We start from the raw sequence: 27,485 nt of genomic DNA, 5'->3' as shown, positions 1-27,485 counted from the left end.
GGCAGGGAGTTTCTACACAACAGTGTCTATATACTGGACAAAGAGGCAATCTCAGTTGAGTTGCTAAAATTTTTCAGAAGAAGTAGAATTTTGCTCTGCTTGAAGCCAAGAATTAAATCTCTCACAGATCTTGTAAAGGACCATTTCTTAAGGCTATCTGGCACTGTTGCTAATCTTTATTAATTTGAAAGCATCAGTATATCCCTTCATGCTATCTAATTTCAGTCCCAACAGTCCCCCACATTCTCTGTAAAACCCAAGGCGTATCAGATGGATCCAGTAGACAAAGAAGGGAAAAGGAGGGGGCTGGAACACAAGACATAGGAGGATCAAGGTCAAGGATCTAGGACTGCTGAGCTTCTTCTCAGAAGTGAAGGGTAAGTGGGGATATCGATTGCTACCTTCAGCTCACAGTTTGGAGGTTAGAGTGAACTGGACCCTCCTCAGAAGTATAAAAAATCAGGGCAAAGGACAAAATGAAACAGTCACATATGACATCAAAGGACATCTCAATTTCAAATGTGAGGGAAAATATCTCTTTGGTTGCAGTTAAGCACAGTGAATGTCTGTCCAAAGAGGCTGTAAAATTTCCATCCATGAACATTTTCAGACCCCAGGGGTCCAAATCCTGAGCATCAGGAGCTATCTTTAGCATTAGCCATACTTTGAGCAGAAGACTGCACTACATAATGTCCAAAGATCACTTTTAACTCTATCTTTTATTCCATTAAAAAAAAGCAGAAACCTTACATCACACACACACAAAAAAAAAAAAAAAGCAAAAAAAAAAAAAGCAATTACAGGACAAACCTTTTGACCACAGTTATGGACTAAATATTATTCTCCCTCTTCTCCTCACCTCTGCTTTAATAAGACAGTTACTCGAAAGAAGAAAATGTATTTCAGCAATTAAATTTAAATTATTTCCAAGATGCCTTCCCCCCAGCTGACAGCTCCAAAGCACAATGTGATGTTTACATTTAAAAACTTTTTAGGTGAAGATAAGACATATGCAAAAGAAGACTGATTAGTATTTTCTGGCACACTCAGAAGCAACACAGATTTGAGGAGGGCATAAAGAGTCCCAGTACTGGCTGTAATGCTGAGTCAGATGCAGAGGAGTTGCTTGGAAGGGTCAGCCCAGCCAAGGAAGTTTCCAGGACTACATCACAGCCAACAAATTATATTTAGTTGGCAAGAACATTGCACACACCATAAATTCCAGGGTACAGTTACAGCAAGGCGCGGCTGCCCTCGGCGTGGTCACATGCACCTTTTGGGTACCCGTAAATTGTCATAACCCGTCTTCTACATCACATCAATGCCTACCATCTGTTTATGACTTTTGGTCACCGTGTATGGTATCACGCGCTGATTTTGGGGGTGAGGGCACATTCCAGCACTTGTAGGCAATTGGAGCCGGCTCCGTGCGTGGCCTCCTCCCCTTGCCATCTTTGACACAGGGGTCTTGTCTGTTTGATTACTTGAACAAGGCGCACCATCCTGGCAGGCAGGGATCTATGTCCCTGGCCCCCCTCCAAGATTAAATATCTACCCCTGCCGGCGGGGCAAGAAGGGCGAGAGGCCGCGAGGGGACATCGGCTGCGCGCAACGCGCCCGGTGCCGCCTCCCGCCCCGTGCCTGGGGCCCCCCAAACCCGCCAGGCACCGGCTCTGCCCCGCTGGGGCTCCCCCCAGCCCTCCATTTCGCGCAGGGGCGGGCTCGGAGCGGGCCCGCAGCCGGCTGAAGATGGTTCCCGGGCGCTCGCCACCGCCCCCGGGCGCGGCGCCACGGGGATGGGCGCTGGGCGCTGGGGCGGCGCCTGCGCTCGGCGCGGGGAGCGCGGGGCTGCGGCGCGGAGCGGAGCGGAGCGGGCGGCACCAGCGCCATGACCGCGGCGATGCGGCAGCGGTTCGACCGCTTCCTACACGAGAAAAACTGCATGACCGCCGTACTCGAGCGGATCGAGAGCAAGACCGGCGTCAGCCGCACCTACATCGCCACCGGTGAGCGCCGGCCGCCGCCCCGCAGGCTCCCCGCGGGCGGCCGCGCCCTGCCCGCACCTCCTCGCCCCGGTCCCTCGGGCTCTGACGGCTCTCTGCTCTCTCCTCAGGCATCCTCGGCGTCGTGGCCGTGTACCTGGTGGTGGGATACGGTGCGTCCCTGCTCTGCAACATCATCGGCTTCGCCTACCCCGCCTACGTCTCGTGAGTGTCGCGGCTCCTGCCCCCGCGCCGCGCGGTGGTTCCGGGTGCCGCCCGCCGGTGTGGTTGCAAAATCACATCCCTTGCGGCGCTGCCGAGCCTGCCTGGGGTGGCATGCCGGGACCGTGCTCCAAAGTGTTGGTTTTGCCGGCTACCCCTTTCCTTGAGCAGGAACAGGGGCCAGGAGAAGAACGAGGCTTCTCCCATCTGGCGAGGGCTGCCGGAGTTACAGATGGGAGACGCTGGGTGGTTTCCACACTTGATAACCAGTTCCTGTAGCGGGCTGTGCTTTGGGGTTGGGCTCCTAGCTTTGTCATCTCCAGCGGGAGGCCGGACCGTGCGGGAGGGAGGGTCGCCCCTTTGAGGTGTTTGTTAAAACTCGCGCTGATGGCTTGAGCGGGGCGCGGGGAGGCACTGGCGCATCGTCGGCTGTGCCTGGTACCGAATACCGGGTGATGGGCTGGAGACAGAGGTGCATTAAGGAGTGCTGTTTATTCCAAACCTGCCTCGGTGATGGGGGGAAGCGGGGAAGGAAAACGGTGTAACTCCTCTAGAGCGTGAAAGACTTTTAAATACTTCCTTTTTCAGAGGAAGGGCTCCTTAGATAGTCTTAACAACAAAGTAACTGTTATCTTCCACATGCGTTATATAGTCCTTCAGACCAAAATGCGTTTCCTGTTGGGCAGGACCACAGTCGAGTGTGATCGAAAAGACTGCAGAAACGTACTAAATAAAACCTGTGTAACCTAATACATCTATTAAATGGAAGTCCTTCCTGCAGGACTGTGAAATTGTTGAAACACAGTGCTTGCCTTTTATGTAACTCTATTTAAATACAGTCAGCAGCTTTTAAAAATATCTTCTCTGTAAGTGGATCCTGGACAATACGAAGTAGGTTCTTCTATGTTTTTTTAGAGATGTGAGAGGTTCACTTAGTTTTATACTCTTGAAACATCCTGTGGTTGTCATGCTTAAGGCAAATCAACATTTTCCTAATTGCTGTTCCTGGTGTTTGCTTTTGGAGATTATAGGCCAAGAACTCTGGAGAAACTTAGGTTTTGTTTCCTAGACAATAATTTTTAGTGACAAGATTAGTTTAAAATTATTAGATTATTTTCTCATTAAAATATGAAAGGGGAAATATCAGCCAACAAACCTTCAAAACATTGAAATGGTTGTGTAGAAATTAAGTTTATGTAATATTTTGTGTCTTAGGTCACTTTTAAAATTATGTAATTACTTTCTAAATTTCTATTTGAATTTTTAAATTTGTTTTAGAACTTTAGGTTTGGGATTATATTTTAAGCCTTCCATTATGCAATGATGCTGAATAAATTGATAATACAAACTCTTGGAACTGCAGAAGCGAGGCAGTAGCAAATCAAATATGAATAATAAGGTTTCATTACTAATTTTTTCTTTCAAATCAGAGGGGTTTTTTTAATGTTTTTGTGGAGTAGCTCCATTTTTCATGTTAAAATGTAGTTTTAAATGTGTCTTAATGTGAAAAGTTACTTCCCAGACCTTAGTACTGTGGTGTGTTTCAGCTTTTGTAGCTTTTTTAAATAGTGGGAGCAATGTTCTTGACTGCAAGTTTTACTTATACAAAAAAGCACGCAAATACAATGTCAGTTCTGGGTTTTTTTCCCAGTTCATGCTCAGGTAATGCTTGTCCTTTAGCTGCCTTTTTAATGCAGGAAAACATTTAAAGTAGGAAATTATAATCTAATTTAAAACATGTGTGGTGTGCTGCTTGACAGTGTCTTTCAGTGGCAGCCTGCTGATAGTAGGCTCAATCCCCTCCCCAGCCCTTCTCTGCCAAGTCCAGAGCTGGTATGTAGAGTTTGTCCACATTTCACTCTGCCTGGTTTTTTTTTGGCTGCTCTGGGTCGTGTACTGTAGTCAGGATGCTGCCGAGTGCCATCCCCGTGCTTATAGAAAGCCAAAGCATAAAGATCACTAACCTAGAGTTTATTCCCAGGTTTATTTATTCCTCTCTGCTAATTTGTCTGTCCCCCTTGGAAAGGCAGGTGAAGAGCCTGCTGTATGAACTGACAGTAGTGGATTTGCTGCCTAGCACTGAACAGAAAACAGTTTTCAGCTGTTCTCATCAGCTGCACACACCCTCAGATGCCTTTTGCTCTAAAAGCTATGGCTTCTGGAAGAGGTCAGGGGCTGTAAATGGAATGTATTGTGCAGGGTGTTAGTTTGATGTTTACACAGGTGGTTCAACAATGAAACCAAGCCTGAAATGTCTCAGAAAGGCACTGAAAGAGAAAAAGCAGATTACTTTATCTTGGTTAATTTACTTTCTTCTTTTGTAAAGTAGTTCAGTGTATCATTTCTCTGTTGTCAGTAACTGAACTGTTTAAGAGGAAAACAAGTAATGGTTTGGGTTGAAAGGAACCCTGAAGGTTATGTAGTTCCAGCCACACTACCATGGCCTGGGACAAAGTAGTGGGTGAAGCTCTTTGTCAGCAGAAAAGGCACTCATGAAGGAGTGGGGACAGATCTCTGGGCTCTGCAAGGGGTATCAACAGTCTTTATAGTTGTTTTAAATGGCAAACAGGCTGCCTGATGGGTGACCCACAGGCATGTTCCAAATCTGTTTTACTAGAATTTCAGTTCTGGGTTACTTTAGTCATGGTGATTACCGTCCATCTCTATGCTTTCCTGAAAGAAAATATATTGGAGTCACAGCAAACCCAGAGACCCTCAGCTCAGAGTTAATTCTGTTCATGCATGGGAACAGGACAGTTTTGTGCAGGTATCTGCCTGTCAGGCTTTGTATAAACCTGCAGTTTATTTTCCTTGGTCTCTGTCATCCTCTGTATTCGCTGTGGTGTGTGCAGTGCAGCAGGTGTGAATTTCAGTGGAGAAATGCTGGAGGCTGTAACTGCTAGACCCAGCTGATGGTGTGAACTGCTGCCTACGTTCTCATCACTGTGGTGCAAACCAGTGCCAGTGGAGGGGGCAGCTCCCTGCTTAATGTCTGATACAGCTTCAAGCAGGCACGGCTGTTTCCCTCTTTACCCCTCCTTGTTCACCTTCAGCTCTGCCTTGGGTAAATCTTTAGTGGTTTCATACAGGAGGAATTTCTTCATTGGCAATACAAAAATCTCCCTGTACATCTGCATGACATGTCATAGCAAGGGCCCACCTCAGTCTCTTAACATAGGCAAAATGAAAGAGTAGTTCTCTGGCTGTTTCCCAATAGGTCAGACAATCTCTGCTCTCATTCCTTAGAAGTCTGTAAGTGCTATGTGATGAAAGAGAAAAAATAATTTAAAGTTGAAATCTAATACTTAATTTACAGGCTTTTTTGGTTGCAGTAGACCAGCACTGAAAAGTTTGCCACAGATTATAGACACAACTTTTTAAACTTCTAGCAAGCTTTAACTACACAAGGCAGTAATCAGGCTAGAGACGGAAAAAGTGAGTGTTGGCAAGTGCGTAAATACCATTGCATTTTTATGGCTTCTCTAAACTTTCCAGAGCTAGCGTGTTCAAATGTAGCTCCACCCATAGTTAGTGGTGGTTAACAGGCTCGGAAAAATTAGAGTGCAAGCAGGAAGGGAGCCTTTGATGACTAAGAAATGTGTGCAAAGGATTGGAAATTTCTTAAGTGCTGTCATGCTTGGTTTAAAAATTGCGAAGATGAAAATAGCTTTGGGCAGTAAAATGTCTGAACTTATTACTAGTGTCTTCAAGGGAGAAAAGCAGTATAGTACAAGAATGCCTCTCTTTTTGCTGTGGCTAATTTTATGCTGTTACTTCACTTTAGCTGTTTTTACTATGTAAATGTTGCTCATAGCATTTTACTAGGAGGAAACAATCTGCATTGATTGTAGAGACATATAAACCCTCAATTGAAGTTTGAGTATTGTCATGGCATCTTGAGTCTGTCTCCTAGTTCCTTTTCCTCTTTCACCTCTTTCATGCCTTTTGAACAAGAACCCTGCTTTTCTTTGGTGACAGTTATTTAGAAAAGATTAAATTGTTCATGTATTTCTTGAGAACTAGAATAGGAAATTTCTCTTAACAAGTTTTAAGGCAAATGCTTACTTTCTTCCTTCATGAATAATGATGCATGATGTGCCAAGGTTCAGAAGGGGTGGTCTGCTGCTGCTTTATAAATATGATTTGAGAGGGCTGACATATCTAACCAGATTCACAATGCCCAGTATATATATTAGCAGAAAATTTTCAAATCTATCTGCACTTGTGCTGTTTTGTCTTGTGCCTAATAATCTGGGGCTTCAGACACTAAAAAGGTTATTTTGATTTTTTTTTAATGTGTCCTACCAAGTCAGTTCCTCCAAGCACGCTCACTTTTTGGTTTTTAGGTTTTAGAGTGCCATGTTTAAAAGCCATCTTATCAGTTACTTGGACAAATTATGTGCTTTCCTTTCTAAAGAAAGCAAGTGTTTAGGTTCAGGGAGTCTAATACTGTGATAACAGTATGAAAATTTTGATTTTACTTCCAAAACTTGCTTATAGGTTAAAAATATAAAGGTGTTTGTTATATGGATGGGTCTACTCTGAACTGAGGCACTTACACATCTTAATTCCTGCAGAAGAGCCAATATGTGTAGGATTGTGTTTTGGGGAAGCTGGTTTTGACCTGAATCAGAATGGGGAACTGACTCATTGGTTGGCCCTACAAATACTTGTTCCAGGAGGGAGCAGGCCAAGAATGAGCAGAGAGTAGAGAAATGAGAGGATGCCTGCTTTCCCCCCCCCGGCTTTGTTTCAGGAATCTAGCTTTGTGTTGAGTTAACACGTAGGCTGTAGGACTCCATGGGTGGGCAAAATGGCATGTGCTCCTCTTGCTGCCTCAGTCCCCATTTCCTTTCAAGAAACACAGTTAGAACCCTTTGTACTACTGTCATGTGGCTTTTTGGGTGTCTTCTAATAATATCTGTCTGTGCATGGTCAGTGAAACACTCCCTTGCTATCCTTGATGAGTTTTTCTGATACCTTCTGCTAGATCCTCAAAATTATGAGAGAGTGGAACTGGTAGACTTAAATCACAGCAGTTGTTTAAGTGCAGTTGGCAGGAAAATCTTTTCTATATCTGCAAATGCATGACTGCTGTTGCAGTCAGTGAGGAGGAAGAAAGATGGAAAGCAGAAGGCTTTTAAGTGATGGATAGAAATGTAGAAGCCAAAATGATAAAGTGAATCCAAAGGCACAGGAACTTGTTTCAGTGAAATGATGTGAGATGTCAGGGAGGCAGCCTGCCAGGTTGAGTCTGACATGAGGATGACAGGGAGGCACCAAGCTAAGGAAGTTTGTGGTGCAGTGGAGTGCTGATTCTCTGTGGGTGTCTGGACACATAGCTAGAAGTAAATTATTTTACAACAGGCTGTAAAGAGTTGGGGCGGACCAGTAGGCGTAAGCCCTAGAAGTGTAGGTGATTTCATGGGTTTTTAAATTAAATGAAGAAAAAGCAAGCCCAAACTTACACTTGGTTAATGGTATGACAAAAATGCCTACCTACTCACTTCATATAGCACTGACCAGAAAACTGAAGGAAGGATGCACAAAATGGTCCAGTCTTTCCCAGCTACAACAGGAGCACTGGGTTTAAGGGAGACTGATCTTTTGCCTTGAACCTGTAACTTTATTTATACAAGAATCCTCAGGTTCACATTGTAAATTGCAGGGATAAGGGTGGCCGCTTCACATGAGACCACGGCAATAAAATTTGGCATTTCTTTATTTCTGCCTCCCACATCTGGACTCAGCTCAGTAAAACCCCGACTCCAAACTCATAACTTAGCCTGTGAGTACTATATGTGTGAATTTACTGTAACAAATTATTTGTTATGCCAGAGCTAATTGAGGAGCAACAGTCTCTTGGAAAAGAGCTGGGTTTTTTTGTTGAAATGAGTCAAATGCTCGAAGTGAAAGAACTCCACTTGGCAACTTACTAAAATTAGACCAGTGTCTGTTACTATCAGTAACAGGATAAGTAGCCACAATTGATCTAGGGTAAAGTTCGACTGATTTTAGGATGCACAGGGTCAAAGCTGAGCCAGTGCTCTGACACTGTAAGTACAGCACAGATGGGAACCCTGGGCTACTACAGAATCCGACAACCTCCACTCTTCCCTCTTGGCACCACCAGCTAGCAGGGTTACTGGGGAACAGATCAGGCTGAAAATGAAGTTTCTCTTGGCTTCCCATCCATCACAGTGCTGGCCCACAGCAGGTCATTTTCACTCTTGGTCAGGCAGCTGTTTTTAAAATAACTGAGCTGTGATACTTACTCTCCAGATACTGGAGCTGTTCCTAGTGATTGCTTTTACCTCCAAGGTGCAGAACTACTGTAAGTAGTTGTTTGAGGCTCTATTTAAAGTCCTCTACAATTAGTGATTAAGCAGTATTAAAAATCCATTGGGATATGTAATTGCTATACATAACTAAGGTGGAATTTAATCAGATCAATGCTAGACAAAATGGTATAATTTTTTAAAATATGAAGCTATTGTCTTTGGATGGTCCTTCATTTGTTAGAAAATCTTGATATAATGTGTTCATGAGGCTGACTTATTTGCTCTTGCAACACAGAAATAATTTATAAGAAGGCAATCCTAAAGTAGGATATAGTGTCAGTGCCTCTTGCTCTGTAGCTTTTCAGTTATTGATGGAGATTGCATTTTGAATATCAGCCTGCTTGATTGGTGACCTAACATGGAGGAGAATTAAGTGTTCTTGGCTTGAAGTATTGTCTATGATGTCTCTCCTAAGCTTGATTGTACAGGGCATTACACCAGGATAATATCTCTAGAATTACTTGGAAGACTAAGTTTAGTTATGGTGTGATTCTCATGTTGAAAAGAGTGTAGTTATAAATGGATAAAAAAATCCCTCTCTGTTCAGATATTCTACATAACTTACTGCGCTTGTTCTTGGATAAATACTATTTTCTGTGACTTACTATTGAAATAGTGTAAGTAGCAAGGGATGGAGGTAACTTTTGCCCTTTTGTTCAACAGGGACATGTTATGCTGGATTTCCCTGTCTCATTTGAGGAACACACTCCCCTTTCCAAAGCAGGATATTTATGAAATACTTGCCTTTCCTTGACTCCGGTTAAAACTTTCATTCACTGATGGCCCTGCTGTAACCTGCTTTTCCCCCCCTCCCTCTCTCCCCGACTGGGACTGGAGCCATGGCTTGCAGGAGCAGTTTGAGCTGACGTGGCTGTTCCCTGCTGGCTGTGGTAGGGTGCTGCCCCTGACCTTGCCCACCAGTATCAGACCACAGCAGAAGGAGGGGAGATGTGCTGTTTCCTACAGTGTGTAAGAAAACAGCCACGTGTGGATTTAATGCTGTGTACATCGGCTGGCTAAATCAGATGAGGCTTTGACTACTTGTAGTACTGCTGCTTGTGGCAATCTGACAAAAAAAGCGTGTTGTTCATGTATCCCCTAAGGAACTACAGCAGCAGATGGTGAACGTTCAAAGGGAGAACACCCATGGCACTGCATTTAAGAGCTCTCAAAGGGCATTTGTTTCCAGAGGAGAGAAGATAATAGAGCATTGCCCATTAACACAGTGATATGCCATTTGCCTTTTGCTACAAAATTGGAGATTCTAAGCCTTTTGTTTTTTAATGAAAGCTGATTTTCATAGTTACTGAGATGATTTTAATAATGTTAAAAAGGAAAATGAAACAATGCTCCCTTAAATCCATATATGACTTCACTTCATATGTGGTGACTGGAAAAAAGGAAGACTGCTGGCAGGTTAACTGCAAAGTATTTTCTCACAAATACCAAGCTAGGATGCTTGTTGTGGTAATATAAGGCTTCTCTTCTCTACCTCTAAGGGAGAAATTGTCAGAACTAAAGGAATTCACATGGTGAGCCTCTACTGCAAGTTTTCCTTAACGCTGAGAAACTTTGCAATTAGTTCCTTTCTCTGCTCCATTTATCCACCACCCTAACATCCCTACTAGTCCGTGTACTTTTTTCTTTCCCTCCAGAAGTGCAGTTTCACACATTGAAAATAGCTCTATGGCCTTCTTTCTTAACTCCTCTGGTGTCCAGGGGCTGTTTTGTACAGTCCCCTCACCTGGTCCTACTAGAATACTTCAGAGGTGTGGGTGTGGAAAAAATGTGTTTTACAATGGGAATAGGAGCAGCTGGAGTTGTCACTGCCTGTGGGACTGCTTGGGCTAGGGCTGCCTGTGATGGTAGGAATAGCAGGTTTTAGATCTGCTTTTGCAAAACCTTTGGAAAACCTGTTCTTCCAGTTGTGCTGGTGCTGTGTGTTGGTAAGATCCTCTTATTGATGGGGTATGGCAAGGGCTGCTGCTTTTCCCACTGCAGGATGCTGCTGGCCAGCCTCGCACTCCAGTAGAAATAATGCATGAAGTAAGTATCAGATCCTTGTACTGCATTTCAAAGTAACTCAGTCCAGCAGCTGTGCCAGCTCCCTCTGCATGTGGTGGGTTTGCCAGTATTTTTGCTGAAACACACAGCATGTCACAGGAATTATTTCTCCTAACTCGCCCTGCTCCCCGCTAACTTACAGAACTAGGAAGTGACAGGATCCACAGCATTTCTCAACTCACAGACCAGGAAATGGACTTAAGGCCAGCTCTCTGATTTCTGCCTTGCAAATCTCCTTAATTCTGCCTTTTTAGGGGAACTAACAAAAAACTTGGCACTTCTGGTACATCTCACACATGCTGCTTCAGAAACAATACAACTGATATTAAAGGAAGAAGTGATACAAGAATTTAAACTAAATTCATTAAACTGAGTCTACAGATTTTAATCCTCCAGCATCAGTGGAAAGGACAAATTCTCTCTAAGACTCTTAAGCTTGAAATTATCAGGCTTAGACTTGCTAGTATTTTCTTTTAAAACTTCTTACAGTGCTAATCTGGAATTTAGTGGCTCCAGAAACTCCACTCCATTACTTTTACTGAAAGAGCACATGTGCATCTTTTAGTTTCTGTTTTGCAAAACTGTATAAACTTGAACTGCATTCTCATAGCAGATGGAGAACAAAAGCCCGTTAAATCATTATGCAGAAAGCCCAATAGTTTAGTAGAGGTTTTTTACTCTGTTCTTAATACTTTAGTCTACATCAGACTTTGCAAGTCCTGTAGGAATTAATTTATAGAGCAATACATTGGGTAATGCAGCTACATATTCCTCAGCATATGGATCTGGATCTCCTCTGCTTATGTAGACCAAGTGCTTCTTAGGACTTAGAGCAAATCTTATGGATAAGTTTACCTTTTAAAAGAGGAATCTAGTGCTTGTATGAGTACATTTAAAATGCTATTTATTACAGCTAACTATGTAAAAAAAAACAGAATAGTACAGACAGTTTTATACCACTGGTGCTGCTGGGAACCCCAAGCTGTGCAGCACTGAATGAATTTCTGATCCACACGTGGTCCACTGTGCAGGCCTTGTCTAGAGGCAAGGCTAGCCCATTTTGATAATTTAAGATATTGTAGGACTTTTCATCCAAGACAACAACTCTGTTCATCATTCCTTTCTGGCCGCCAGAGAAGGAGGATGGTCACTGATGGGTGTAGGCAAGGCCAGACAGGTGTTGAGATCACTGGCATCCCGTGCCTCACAGGACTGGGCTCACTCAGGTTATCTGTTATGTGGATCAGTAATGCTCTGATGTACAGTAGCCTTCTGATCAGGATTACCACAATGCCTCCAGAACTGGAACCATGGCCAAAGATTATCCTCTCCCTTTCTTGCCTCTCAAAATGTTTTGTGAGCAAGGTCAGAATGCCCACTGGTTTTGTTTGTTTGTTTGTTTTTTCCTCCTTGTAGTTCCAGAGGTAGAAATAGCTTGAGTATCTTTCAGTTTTGAAGTGTGGTATGTAGGGAAAAGCTTTGCTGTTCAAAGATCTTGACACACTGTCTGTATAATAGATACTAATTAGTTTTCTTGATGTAATTAAAATATAGAGAGTCACATATAACAACAAATCTGAGTCATAAAATCTTCATCATTATAGAAGAGACTGATGCTGCTGTTCTGCTCACTTGATTTATTTTCCTTGCAGAATCAAGGCCATTGAAAGTCCCAACAAAGATGATGACACACAGTGGCTTACGTACTGGGTTGTGTATGGCATTTTCAGCATAGCTGAATTCTTCTCTGACATCTTTCTGTCATGGTTCCCTTTCTACTACATGCTAAAGGTACGTTAATTCATGTGACCCGTCTCCTAAAATGGGACCTTTTGATGAAACTGATCTAATGTCTCCAGGAATGGGTAGATGACACAAGATTCATTTGGAATCATTCCCAGGTCACACCTTCTTTTTACATGCAGGTTATGTGTAATTTTTTACTGTGAAAGTGATCTGTTTACTGCTGATGGTTTTGTGATGCGGGAGGGGAAGTCGGGATACATGGAGGGGAAAGGTCTGCTGAGTTTTAGGAAAGAAGAAAAGACAGTGGAACCTTCCCATAAATTAAAAAAACCAAACAAATAAAAAACCAAATAAACAAACAAAAACAAAACCAAAAAACAAAAAAACCCCAAAGACAGTTCTTTCTCTTGGTGCTCAGGTAAATTTGGACAAATGACATAGTAAGCCTCACAGAGTGGTTCTATTTTTGCTTTAAGTGGGTTAGTAAAAATGGAGAGTGAACTCATGAAGGCTGTTGAAGGAGGTCATAACATCTGTGCTATTGGAGCAAAGATGGAATATGGAACACAAGAACAGTTTGTCCTACAGTTTTAATTTTTAATTAAGCTCAGTTTCCTGAAAGGAACTGGTAGGTATCAGAGGAGATGGTTGCTAATGTGCATTTGTTAGCGTGATTTGACTACCAGCAATGATTTGGTTAATGTGTTCCAAGCTTAGTTTGTGATCTAAAGTGTCAGTCAACTTTAACATGTTGGATGTTAACATGTCTCTCTTCTAGGAGATAGCTGATCACTTGTGTGCTGTTGGGTAAAAGACATTTTAGCTAGCTGCAGAGCCTACTCTTTAGCTCAAAGAACTGTTACCAGTTTTCTGGTTCAGTGGGCTGTTCTCTTCCTTCTCTTTTGTTTTGTTAGCCTGGTTTAGTTGCACCAAAGTTGTTAAAACAATTTACTTGCCAGCTATTGTAGTGTGGTCATTTGATATTTTAATGATAAGACCTGACGATGTCAAAAGCTGTTTCCAGGAAATGCCATATTTTGTAGACAAAAAATTGACTGCGACAGCTGGTTTACATGTCTGCCTTGTTCCTTTTCAGTCTTTAACAAGCCTCAACTTCGGCAATCATTTGGACACCTTCTGCTTTAGTAGAATTATGACTTTAATCCATCTGTAGTGGTATATGCTCACAATTCTGAATTCATACAGAATTGTATGAATTTTCAGAGCTTCTTTTCTAAATTCTTAGTGGAAAAAGATGTGGCAACAGTTTTTTCATGCCACCACAGCTCTTTCTGAAGAGCAACAACTGAAATTCAGGTTGACTTTCCAAATAAAGACCACAAATGGCTCTGATAAAATGGTATCAGGAGTGCCACAGTTACATGCAGTATTGTAATCAAGGGAAAGGCACTTTTCTCAGTTCTGCAAAAGCAAGCACAAGAAATTATGTCAATATACAGCTTTCTGTGATAGCTACAGAAGGCACATAGAAGCCAAGTGTTTGCTCTCAGTAGTGGTTAATAGGAGAGGTTTGTACAAAGGCAGGCAGGTGTTGGCTGAGAATCAGAAAGTGTTGCTGAATGGGTGGAAAGATGGAGATTACTCCATGGGAGGAGAAGGAGGAATCAGGCAGCTTCCACACTTCATTCCATCCATGAACTAAAGCCTCTTGGAGGGTAGTTATGATGTCTCTATATCTCTTTCATGAAGTAGAAGCCCAGATATGTCATTCATGAAAATTTCAAGCTTGCTTTCATTCTCAAGATGTGCTAAATTTGCGTATTCACATCTATTTTATATGGCTTGTAGCTTCCAATCCAGACTGAGATTTAGTTGCTCAGTATTTCAAAACACCTTCATGTACATGGCTGAAACATTGAGCACCACTGCTTCCAGAGTCCCCGAAGTCCACAGTTTAGACTCTGTGACGTTAAAGTTTTCAGCAGACTAGAAAATTTTATGGGTGGGGGAAAAGAATGTTGAAGAACTCCTTTAAATATGTTATGATGTTTGTATACACTTTTGTTCTCCGGATGACGTTTCTTGGATTTTATGGGTTTTGTTTGGTTTGGTTTGGGTTTTTGTTTTGGTTTGGTTTAGTTTTGTTTTGGTTTGGGTTTTTTTGGGGTTTTTTTGGTAATGCCCACTTCTTATTTATCTGTATGTGTTTTTTTATCTCTGAAGCACAGGACATGCATGCAACTCCTAATTTGTTGTGCTTATGATTTGTTTTTAAGTACTTCTGTTCAGGCTTTAAATATTTCTGTGGCATTCAGGTATTAGAGTACAGTAGCCAGTAAAAGCAGCAGAGTTTATCATCCTATGAGTATTCTTGCTGGTGGGAGCGAGAGGGACTCCCTACTCCACTAATGGCTCTACCTTGAAATACTGTAATGCTATTTCTGAACAAAATTGGTGCTGCCAGGGCAAAACCAGCTGCTAGGAGCAGGTCCAAGTGAACCAGACTGAGCTCAGGTGAATTCCATTCCCTCCTCTACCTGGTCTGAAGGGTTGCAAAGAATATATTTTGGGTTTGGGTTTTCTTTTTCCAGTTAACAATTTTATCGTGCTGAGCTTGCTGGAACCTCTTACAATGCTCTTTATTTTCAGTAGCCTATGTTAGCTCAGTTTCATGAGAGATAGGGGTAAAATAAACTAAGTTAGCAGTCTAACATTTTCAAGCTTTTAAATGATTGAGGATTTCAACTTTGGTACATGTCCAATAGAAAATGTATATAAACATCTGTTGCAGTACAATTCAAAAGTAATAGGTATTTGAGAACAAATCTATAATTACCTGTTTCTCAACTAGAGTGGGACAAAGCTGTCAAATCAAAATTACTAATTTTGTTCTTAGGCAGGAAAAGGAAAATTTCAATTTCTTTTGGTTTTAGAGGAAGTTGGACTCATATTTGAGGGATTTTTCTAAAACGAAGGAGAACTCACTTTTTTGTGTAGAAGCTGAGATGCGTGTACAGTTTTGTGGGAGAAGTAACTTTCAGTAATTGATCAGATATTCTTGAACAGGAAATAGAGTCAGTGCACTTCTCAGCTTTTAATGAAAGGTAACAACATAAAATAGCACTATGTAGTCTTTCTGTTATATTAAGTTCCAAAGAATTGAAGCTTTTGAAAATCAGTGTTTATATTGATAAACACACTTTTTATCTTTATTTTCTCTGTCCATACTTAATAATTCATCAGTTGCTACTTATTATTTTTATTATCAATAGTGATATCATTATTATTATTACTTACTTACTGGTGCCAGATTTTATTGCATGTTGAATTATTTATTTTGGGTCATTGGAATTTTCCTGATGGGCCAGTCTCTCTGGTGAACTTTACTTTACTTTAAAAAACCTTTCTTTCTCTTCTGGGCAAACACTCCTTTCAGTCATTTTGTTTTGATACCACAATCAAATAGTTTAAAGAAGAAGGCTTAATGATTACCCAAAAGGATGGTAAATGGGTCTGGCACTGCAGAGAAGACAAAGCCAAAATTTTACAGATGTGAAGAGTAGAACCTAGAGAACATTCAGTCTCTTCAGTATACCTTGTTGGGAAAGAACAGAGGAGACATATTCAAAAATATTTTGAGACCTTGCTTGAAAAAGACTGTATGTTTTGTTTCCTTTCTGTGGAAGAAAAGACACACACAGAGATGTGTGGGAATCCTCAAACATGGAATCCTGTCTAACATGAAAACAAGGCATGTTTTGAGGCTGAGGTTGTTCTGTTTCATGTTTCAAGAAGGGGTAGTCTGAGAAAAGCTGTTATGCCTTCATTTTCTGGAGAGGCTTTTGACATGGAATAATACTGTACTATTTGTGTACAGAAAGAACTGTACAAATGCTGGGAACATGTACTTCATGTTGTTGCAGTTTTATCCTGCCAAATAATTTTATATGTGTTTTCATCGCTCAAGCAGATTTCGTTTATGGGCCTCCCTGTCCCTTAAATGTTTCATCTTGCTCTGCATGATTTCTTTGTGTGGTGTATGGCAGTGAAACTGACACCAAATAAAAGTGCTTCGGTAATAAAGACAGGGATTTGTAGTACATGTAATAACTGTGTTTCCAATCCCCTTTTGTTAAGATGCAGAAACATGACCCCACACTATGGCCTTCAATTTTTCTGGAGAGCAGATGGTGCTCTAAAAGCTATACCTAAACTGTAATCCAGAGGCATTACTCTTGTTTGTGCACTGTGTGTAGCTTGGGTTTATCTCTCCTCCTCGTCAGTTGACCTCTGGGTACACGCAGTCCTGTTCTTTCCCCAACTGTGTTTTCAAGGCAGAGAGACAGACAGGAGAGGGATGTGTTTTGGCTGAATTGAGGTCATTTAGGGACCTAGACATTCAGTGAGGCCTGTGTTTGAGAAATATTGAGAGAAACTGATGGTTTTGTAGCCAGGTTTTATAGTTCCACCTTAAAGAGAAAAATAAGTGCATGTAATCTTGATACACCTGACACCATATGAGATTTACTGCTGCAGCCCTCCTCCTTTGTCCTTACACTATCCATGAAATTATTCCAGTATAAAGATTGACTGTATGTAGCTGTCCTGGTGTGTGCCCTCCTGGAGCCCTGACTGCACAGGGAATGACTCACTGTTCTCACAGTGCTTGGTTCTGTGGCACTTAGGAAAGGCACCTTGTCTCCTACTCATGACTCCTTCCACTCAGGCTGATGTTCTCGTTCTCACAGTGTGGCTTCCTGCTATGGTGCATGGCTCCAAGCCCTTCCAACGGGGCAGAGTTTCTCTACCACCGGATTATCCGTCCCTTCTTCCTGAAGCATGAGGCCCAGCTGGACAGCGTTGTGCAGGACCTGAAAGACAAGGCTGCAGAGACTGCAGACACCATCACTAAAGAGGGTGAGCAAAAGGCCCTTCACTGGTCACAGCAAGTAGGGGGAATTGCAGTGGGGAGCTCTTATTATTGCACTTAATAGTCATCATTTAGAGGAAACAAAAATTAATTACTAGAAGACTATGTAAATTATAATGGAGAAGTTAAATTTGGGAAATGGGGGTTGCGGTGGATCTTGCTTTCTAGAATTGCAGTTAGGCTAGAATGAGTGGAAGAAATGGAATTGGTTTTGTGTCTTCCCACCATACACACCACTAAAAACATTCTCTCTGGAGGCAGGTCCAGACATACCTTTCATAAATACAGTTATTGTTTAAGTGTATCCTCCTGTCTCCTGAAATACTCCCTCAAATACCTGGTAGTATAGAGGGGGTCCCAATTGTGCAGTAAACAAGTAAGAGCAATACACAGCAACGTGGAAAGTGCAGTTTTCCCATATATATATTTTTGCATTTTTCTTCCTCTGGAGGTCAAAAGATTCCTCACTCCTAAAGGAATTACTTATGTTTTATTTTTATGTGTTATAACAACCTGTAGATTGCTTAAGTTTTTTATTTCCTTGCATTCTGTTGTGAACCCTTGCATTCTAAAATATCTGATGATGGTTTTATGAATAAAAGAAGGAAATGTACTAAGTAGCTAAAATAAAGTTTTTTTAAGTTTCACTTGAAAGGAATTTTATCTACATGCTATTTCAAAACATCTTAATTCTCCTTTCCACCAAACAATGAATGCAGCTTCATTTCATCTTACCAGCTTAAGCAGTTTTCCCGTCTGCTTAAAAGATCTGTCTTGCTCAACTATTTTTTGAAATTTTGCTGCATGATTCTTTCGTAGTCCTTATTGTTAGGCATGCATCTTAATTAATGTCCTTCCATGTTGCATGTGGGATTTTCCTGTCCTCATTTCACCATTTATTCTTTCTTTTCCCTATTTTTATGTATAAAGATTTCTACAAAAAAACCCCAACAAACCAAACAACAACAAAACAAACAAACCAAAACAAACCCACCAAAACAAAACAACTGCCTTTTTTTTAAGAAACCATGCATACACATATGTATGTACACACAAATATTAGCGATATTCCAAGCCTGTTTTATCATTATGGTATATTTCTTGCTGCAAATGTGTGTGTCCTTAACACTATGAGCAGCCCTGTTTTAACAATACCATAGTTACTGTACTGCTCCTTACTTATGTTTTATTTTGTGATGTTTTTATGATCAGCTTTATCACTATATCTAGGTGATATACTATATCTATACAAAAGCTTTTCTTCTGTGTTCTTGTGAGTAAAAGGAAATATTTTTTCATGCAGTTCAAGAGCATTTGATAACCCACGGTGTCCATAGGGCCTATGACTGAACTTGATTTTACTTTCCTGCAGCCAAGAAAGCAACAGTGAACTTGCTGGGTGAAGAAAAGAAGAGCACTTAAACTGGATAAGTTTCCCTACCACCTCCTTTGTGCAGCTTGATGTTACTGGGGACTGTGGTATAAGTTCAGTAATATTGCCTTGGAAACATTTTCAAATTTAAGGAATGTGCTGTAAGTTAACTTACTACTTTGCTGTGACTGATAGAGAGTATGCATTTTTATTTAAAAGCAATGCAGTGGGCAGCATCTGAAGCTTAATGAAAATATTTTATTCATCTTCATGCAGAAGAAGTCTTTCAGTAATCTCTTTCTGCAGTAACATAAATAAAAAAATATATATCCCTCAGGCTCTGCACTTTAGTTGTCTCTTTGTCTATGAAATTACTCTTAATCCTTTGATTGTGGTGCATCTGGTAGCACAAAGCTATTTCATAGGGAAAATTCTGAATGGATCTTCTTGAGTATACAGGGAATTATTGTGAGGGATGGCATAATGGATGTATTCCCCACCACCAAAGCTGTAAATTGTGAAATTGCGTGTTCTAGGCACCTGATTATAGAGATTATTCACTATTGCATGTTTTGTTGTAACACAGTGTTTGGTACAGTGTGTGTATTCTTAAATAGATGGATACTAAATATAGGAAAGAATAACTTCTTTGGAGTGATGAAATTTATTTTGGCCTGAAGTGATTTGCTAGAAATGGATGCATTAAATCCCACAAGGTTAACACAACGTGACTGAGGTACAACTTCTTGCCTGTTCTTGTTAAAACAAGTTGTTATCCGAAATTGTTCAAAGAGTGCTTTTTAAGATCACGCTCAAAAGCACAAGCCACCTTTAGCTAAGGAGTGGTACCATTACAAACACTCTTTCCTGAATTCCTTTTAAAATATCAACTGCCTTGGATGTCAGTCCTCAGAATTACATCATTAAGGGGACAGACTACAACTCCCACAAGCTTTTTCTGCTCATAAAGATCAGCAATCTCTTCTGACTGTACTAAAACCAACTTTGTATGAGCACTTAAACTTCCTGAGTGGAGATGCTGTTGTCACTTGATATATTCCTGACCAATCAGTAAGAGTGCAACCAAAGTTGCTAAGAGAATAAAGGGATTTTTTACAATCAATGTAAAAAAAATATTTTTTCTTAGATTTGCATCTGTACTCTTTCACACTGTGGTATTTTCAACAAAAACAATTACATTAATTAATCAGGCATGAATTACTGAAATTCACATGTTTTTATCTCCATGCTGACATTTCTTTAAAGCCTGGAGTAATGGTATGGCAGTTCTGAGCTCACAGAACATGCAGAAAGAAAGTTTAAGCTTTTGGTAGGATAAAAATTCTTTCCAGTACACAATCTTGAATTCTAAAGACGTAAAGTTTTGAGGACTTCCAGCTTTCTGCAAGAAATTGTTGTATAAACATTCATTGTAAATTTTCAGGTGCAAAAACTGCAAAAGAGTAAAGCACACAGTGCAACTCAGCAGGTCAGTTTTAAGCTGGAGATATATGTTTTATAAAAGGGGATGTAGAAGTGTCATCAGAGAAAGCATTTTAAGCTTTGAGCTGGAAAACACAGCCCTTGGGGCTGGCAGCTTGGATAGGGAAATACAAGACCTACTGTACCTCATGTTCTGTAGGACAGCATGCAGTTTGTCATTTGAAGAAAAAATGAAAGATTTCTTAGCTAATCATTCCTTGACAACTTTTTGTTAGGAGGGGATATGCTGGAGAGTAGATAAAGTTTACAGCAAAGTTCTAGGTTTTAAGCATGTAAAAAGTTTGAAGTGTATCACCATTTAACTGATTTAATTTCTTGTCTTAACTTCTGTCGTAAACCCACTGGACTTTCTGGTAAGCCTTACTAAACATTAGTCCTGTGTTTTAAACTCTATCAGCTCTATGTAAAGTATTCATGTGGCCACTGTAATTTAGTTTTACTTCTTGAGATTAGAAGTAACTTGATGAAAATAAATGAGAATTCTTAATAGACTGTTTGATTTCAGTGCAAAGCACTACATAACTTACTTATCTAGAAGCTTACAGTAAATTTTAGATTTTTCAAGCATAATGATGTCTGTAGTAGAGACAGGATTTACTTTTTATTTCTTATACTACTAAACAGTTCTTCCACTGTTATTAATGGGGATAAAATATTCTCGGTAGTTAGGTAAGTGTTGAAGCAGTCCCTTGCGTCTCTCTCAGAACTTGAAAGGCTTTAAATTAATTTCTTGTCTTTACCAACTTGATATTATCAGCACATAAAATCAGTGCTCTTTTGTCAGATTTCTACTTGAAGTAGAACTACAGTCTGTTGTTAACAGAAGTTGCCCTTGTTTTTATGCCTTGATGCAAGTAGAAATGACTGAATTTCTGCAGCAAGTTATCCTTTCCTGGAAGTAACTCCACTGGGCTGGCCCCGCAGATCAGTGCTTTACTTTGTGTCTTCACAACATTTATGTGCAAGTGTTGGTACACACATCTGCTCCATGTCTTTGCTGAAGCTGTATTGTGCTAAATAAAAACGGACACAAATAAAGAGATTCTTATGGGACTGGTATGATGCCTCAATATTTCTTAAGAGCTTTTTACCTCAACAGTGAAAACCTGGCTACTTCAGGAAGGCAGAAGGTCTTTACAGGGTATTCACTTTTTTTTTCCCCCCTCCCTGAAGTTCATTACTGTGGAACCAACAGAAGCCCTCTTAAACTCCAAAGGAAGTGTCTCTGCCTCATGCCAATCTGAGGGTGCAGACAAGCAGATTTAGAGCAGCAGGCCCTTACAGAAGGGTTAGGAATGAAGAACTCTTCCCAACAGTGAGATGCCCACGGGCATCTTTCTAGGCTTCATAGCCTGGCTTACCTGGGAATCAGCAAGGTTTAGGATTCTCTAGAAGCAGAGAGGAAAGACTGTAAACTATGGGAATTTTGAAGTTCTTGCTCTCCCATGGGTTTCCTGGTGTCCCATAAATGACCTCAGCAAACAATGCTGAATACTTACTGGCAGTGGCGTTACACTTACCTAAGATTGATGTTGCCACTCTTTATAGGACATTTCATCTGCTTTATCTGACTCCTTTCCAAACTCAGTAAAAAAGGAAAATAATTTCAGGAAAACATAACCTCCCCCACCAATGCTAACATCACCACTAGTGATAAAATAATGAAAACTCTCCAACCCCGAGCAAGCCAATTAACAAAGCATAGAAATTGTTGTAAGTAGTGGAAGGTGTGACTAGTATTTGTCAGGTCAAACCCTCACTACATTTAATTTGACAAATAAAAGGAAATTTCTTGAGTTAGCATTCCAGTCTTGCCAACTCTTTCTAAATAATCTGAGAATCAACTAAAATTTTTATTACTAATTCCTTAGTATCTTCCACGCCCATTTCATATTCCACAAACAATAGTTTCTTTATGCAAAAGAGGAAGAATGGCGTTTTAAAAAACAAAACCACAAATCCTTGGAGGTCATGAGAGATTCTAATTTTCTGTGAAGGGCACCTAACAAATATGACAAATGTCTTGTCTTCTAGAGAACTTCTACATCTGGTGTGATGGAATGAAACTGTTCTGGAGGAATGACAACCCAGGGCTACTAAGGAAGTCCACAGTTGTGCAACCATGTTGTTACAGCTTTTTGAAAATTTTGTTTCCTACTGATACAGAAACCATTAAGAGATTCTGCAGCAAAAAATCTTCAGATGACCACATGAACTCATGAACTAGTCAAGCAAAAATAATTGAAGATGAACTTTGAATTTAGCATACTTTGGAACGCAGTGTAGTCTACACCTTTGCTGAGGCTATGAAATTCCAAAAAAATTTTTGTTTTGTATTATGGATCTTTGTAGGAGAAGAATACTTGAAGATTTCTTAGACATGTCTAAGTTCTGCTGCTTGAGAAGCAAACAGACAAAACTCAAAAAACTACATCCCAAAGAGCCCCCAAATCTTGACTTGTGTGTTTCTTTCCATCTCCCTTACACAGCCACTATGGCAAGGGGTACTTAATTATTTATTACTAATAATTATTATATAATTTACTACTAATAATAAATTATATATTAGTGAAGAAAAAACCACTTTGAAAAGGGTATCTCCCTTATCCTAAGAGAGAAAATAACCCCACAAAGGCCAGTCTGTAACAGGAAGAAGCTAAATAACTGGTGTCCAGTGACAGAACATGTGGGAATTGTTCGAAGCTGTGCCAGGGGAAGTTCAGACTTGTCACTGGGAAGCATTTCTTTACCAGGAGGGTGCTCAGACCTTGGAACAGGCTTCCTAGAGAGTGTGATTGATGCTCCAGACTTGTCAGTATTGAGGCATTGGGACAATATCCTTAATGGTGTGCTTTAACTATTGATCAGCCCTGAAGTGGTCAGGCATTGGTTTGGATGATCATTTTAGGTCCCGTCCCTTCCTGAAATAGTATATCCCAGTCCATTTCATTCCATCCCATCCCATTCCATTTCACTGCTTGTGTAGCTCCAGAGAAGGAATCTAGGGAGCCACCATCTCCCATGCTCCCAAGCAGAACACATACAAATCTCCCACTGGTATATATGCCCCAAAAGAGAGTTCTGGTGACAAGTTTAGCTTGAAAACACACAAGGAACAGGATGTACACACAGGCAAGTTTTTTTTAAGACAAGCTGTTTTTTGCAGTGCTGTTTTTGAGTTACTTCACGGCTGAAGGCTGACAACTACATATGGTAATGTATTATTGTCACTTCCCGACTTAAAACACATTTCAAAATAACCTTTTAAAGCTTCCTCTCTTTAATTACTCAATTAAGAATCGAGTAATTATGGTGTGCTTCTGCTATAGCAGCTACATGCTATACATCTGAAAGAATTAACCACCTATCTCACAACAGTGCTGAATTCTCATTTTTAGTCATTCTGTTACTGATTGCCTGTATCACCACACCTCCCTGATGCTCAATGTCAACGTTACCATCCATTCCTGACACAGAAATAGTTGTAAGGATTGTTACAAGGATTTTGAGCTCATATGTCCATTTCAAATGTTTAATTTTTGCTCAGGTACCTAGAAAACGGTATAGGTAAATAACAGACATGTACTTTTAGAGAACTGGACCACGACACTAGTTCGTGGTTCATACTATCTATATTCCTTCTGTCCTGGATGCTGAGTAAATTCCTACTCATGGATGCATGCCTTCCTTTGTTACTGTTGCCACCTACAGGAAATATCAGACCAGAGTGTCTTTTTAGCAATGATACTGCATAAGTAAAACCTCACAGAGAACTGTAAAAGCAAGGCAGGTGGCATAAAAGGACATTCATTATCACCCAATTTCCCCCTCAAAAATAAAATAGTAATTAAAAAAATTATTCACAGCATTCAGACTAAAAGTTACAATATTTCTGTATTTTTACAGCAGACTTATCTCCACTTCCAGTCCCACAATTGTCCATAAAATTTTGCCAGTTCCCAGAAATGAGGCATAATCTGTTAACTGAGGAAGAACTGAGGTGGTCTTGACCTGCATGTTTTTAATCCTCCAAGGAAAGCAGTTTATTAAAATACAGAAATGAAAGTCTAGTTTATAAACTTAACTCTTTCAGGAAAAAGGGAGATGGGTTTAACTTTGTGCTGCCTCGTCTAGGAACAAATATTGCTTATATAATATACTTAGTCTGAATCCAGAAATCATAAAAAGCAAAACAGTCCCATTTAAAAGATGGGAGAATAAACAGATAGGAGTTAGGGAACTCAGCCTTCAACTTCCTAATGGTAGTAGTCATCTGATTTCCTAGCAAGGCTTTAAAAAACATAAAATCAGCTTTACCCAAAATATCCACAGAGCTTTCTTTGTTAGTCTGACTAATTCACATTTAATTTGAACTCAATATTACACTTTTCAGAAGTGCTTCTTGTCTTTCCTTGCAAGATCACTAGCCTTTAAAATACCTTTAGTATTTTGGATTCTTAGACCAGGAAAGTTTGATAAGCAATGCCACTAAGATTCTTTCTCACACACACACATAGGTGAGACCACTTCTGAAGGTATTTCATTTCAGACCACAGTAAATTATATCCCACAAGACTCGACCTCCACATTTTTCAGCTGTCTAAAGCTCTGATTTACAGAAGTTAAGCATAATGTGATTGTAACTTTTCACAGAGCTCTCACTTTATTTAAAGTTTCAGAAAAATTACTCATCACTCAGCAGAATCCAGGAATAATTTGAGCCTAACAATCTGTGGGCCTGTGGGCAATAATAGTCTTTTATATGGCAAGTGTATCTTCCATTCCTGGTATTTTTCCCCATGTTGCAACTAACTGTAGCACTTCCCTAACTCTACAATAGACTGGATGTGCCTTAATAACATCTTACTATGTCCAGTTGTTTTCTGCTACAAAAAAAACCCCTTTTCATACAGCATCTGTTTCTATATCTCATACCCCATGCCATTTCACCAGCTCGCAGGGATACCATTTAACTAACTTCTCAAAATTTAGGCCAGACACTCTAAAGATAGCTCGTATAAACTCTTATATCACCAGAAAAATCCTCCCTGAAGACATTTGTATATGACCACAGTCAATTACAAGCCTTAGAACACAGGACTTCCTCTCCTAAACATTGCTGTTTTAGAGAATCTGCGTAAGTGCTCACACTGAAAGGCAAGAATTTTCCCTAATAGTGGGAAGACAGCAGGAGAGATGTGTGTGTGCACATAGACAGTCCTTTCCTGCAGAATCCAACATCACTCTGGAATGAAGCATGGGGCGACACGGGCAGGGTCCTGTCCTGGCTAAACTGATGCTGAGTTTGAGGGGTGGACTTCAGCATGGACACTATCACAGAGGTTGTGGATGTGAAACAGGCAGTGTGATTAAAGTCTCTCTGGTATGGAGGTCCATGGCTGAAAGGTCAATATGATGGGGCCAGGCAGCTTGAGTGTATCAGTCCCCCAGCTCTACCAAGGCAAGAGCCATGTGCTCACAGCGGGGGGAACAACCATTGGATGGCTGGAAACACCATTTGTACCCATCACTGTCCTGGGTCTTGAAAAGCAGGTCTTATGGGGGCACAGTACACCAGAAATAATCGAGTCAGAAAATGAGATTAGTTTCTAAAGTAACCTCATAAACACTTGGGCCAAAGAGCATGGCACTGTGTGGGAATATCACATTCCCTGTCACGCATCAGCCTCTGGAAAGATCAGATGATGCAATGGATGGTAAAAGACCACACTGAGAGCAGTGGGTGGTGGGACCTTCACATCCAGGGGTGCATATTTAGCAAAGGCCACCTGGTCAGTCAACACCCAGGGATTGTCCACCAGCTGGTGTGGCCCAGTCTAAACTTTTGCTTATTGTACAAGGAGATAAAGTTCCTGCAGTGAACTTTAAAAACATGCTGGGAAAAAGAGTCTGAGTTATCCCTACATCAGGCAAAGATAAACCCATCCCTCGGATTGTTTTTGCTCAGGGACCTGGATGCACATGGTGTGTCCCGTGAAAAGATGGAAAAATCTGGTAGTCAAAGGGACTTGATTTTCCAAAAGAATAGCCAATGAATTATATTAATTACTGTGTAACACTGTGAACTATCACTTCTATGATGGCCCTGTGCCTGTCACCACGTTGGCCACCCCACGGTGCCTGTCTGTGCCATGCTGGATTTGGGGCTTGGACCCTGACTCCCTTCTGATCACACTTTAATGAAGAATGAACTTGGATGGAACCATGAGCACAGCAGTGATTGATTCAGAACTGCTTTCCACATGCAACAAACAGTCCAACACCACACACCTTCCCTCATGCCTGAAAACTGGTTCTGACAGATGGAGCCCAGGGTCATGCACTCAGTGAACTCAAAGGGCTTTTACAGGGGTGGCCCATAATTTAAGGGAATTTTATCTGTGTGTGTATATGTACCAAGAGAGGAAAGTAATGAGGTTTTGGGAAGTGGGACCTGGCATTACAGAAATTATATGGAATAAGGGATGCCTGCTGTCTTGACTTCAGCTGCAATCCAGTGAATTTTCTTCCCAGCAGCTGTTAGTGCCATATTTTAGAATCAGTGTGAGAATAATGCTGCTAACACACTGGTGTTCTGCTTGTTCCTGAGCAGTCTTATCTTAAACCCAGGACTTTTCCATGCCTCATGCTCTACCAGTGAGAAGGTGTGGCAAGAAGCCAGGACAGGTGACCTAAGCTGGCCAAAGGGATATTCCATATCACACATTAGCATGTCCAGTACTTAAACAGGGGGAGATTGGCTAGGAGGGGCTGATCACTGCTGGGGTGGGCTGGGCATCAGTCAGCAGGTAGTGAATAATTGTATTGTGCATCACTTGTTTTGATTTTTTCCTCTTATTAAAAAAAATTTTTGTAATGATAATTATATTATATTGTAATCACTGTCACTTGCATTATTGAATTTTATTTAGTTTAAATTATTACACTGTTCTTACCTACACCCACAAACTTTTTCTTTCCTGATTATCCTTCCCTGCATCCCACTGAGGGTGGGGAGTGAGGGAGGGGCTGGATGGTGCTTAGTTGCCAGCTGGGGTGAAACCCTAACAACTAGGTTGCCCAAAGTCCCCTCCAGCCTGGGACTGAACACTTCCAAGAATGGGGCATCCACAGCTTGTCTGCACAACCTCTGCCTCCACTACCCTCATGGCAAAGAATTTCTTCCTAATACAGAATAGCACAGAATTAAGACAATTGCTTCACTATCATAAATAAATGGTTTACTAAGGCAACCAGATTTCAAAAGGTACACATTTCTTTTGGAAAAAAAATAATTCTTCCACCCACCCTATTTGCTTATGTTCTTCTGCTTTTAAAGTGGGTGCTAATGTCAGAAGTGCAGG

General features: G+C 40.9%; 1 protein-coding gene across 1 annotated transcript; it reads left to right on the top strand.

The window, feature by feature from the left end:
* The first annotated feature begins 1,775 nt into the window (after nt 1-1,775).
* On the top strand, nt 1,776-21,180 carry REEP5 (receptor accessory protein 5). The gene is made up of 5 exons (XM_038124866.1): nt 1,776-2,006; nt 2,114-2,207; nt 12,262-12,400; nt 17,065-17,233; nt 18,619-21,180. The coding sequence occupies exons 1-5, from the start codon at nt 1,889-1,891 to the stop codon at nt 18,666-18,668; spliced, it is 570 nt and encodes a 189-aa protein (XP_037980794.1). The 5' UTR covers nt 1,776-1,888; the 3' UTR covers nt 18,669-21,180.
* Nucleotides 21,181-27,485: the final 6,305 nt, after the last annotated feature.

The sequence above is a fragment of the Motacilla alba genome, chromosome Z (assembly GCF_015832195.1).
Source record: "Motacilla alba alba isolate MOTALB_02 chromosome Z, Motacilla_alba_V1.0_pri, whole genome shotgun sequence".
Taxonomy (NCBI): domain Eukaryota; kingdom Metazoa; phylum Chordata; class Aves; order Passeriformes; family Motacillidae; genus Motacilla; species Motacilla alba.
The sequence above is the reverse complement of the archived record's forward strand: the minus strand, read 5'-3'. Positions and strand labels throughout refer to the sequence as shown.

Bases quoted from the DNA above. Each gene is read 5' to 3' on its own strand.
- REEP5 (XM_038124866.1), top strand. From the start codon at position 1,889: ATGACCGCGGCGATGCGGCAGCGGTTCGACCGCTTCCTACACGAGAAA. The intron at 2,007-2,113 runs GTGAGCGCCGGC...CTCTCTCCTCAG, and splicing joins CCGCACCTACATCGCCACCG to GCATCCTCGGCGTCGTGGCC. The intron at 12,401-17,064 runs GTACGTTAATTC...TCGTTCTCACAG, and splicing joins CTTTCTACTACATGCTAAAG to TGTGGCTTCCTGCTATGGTG.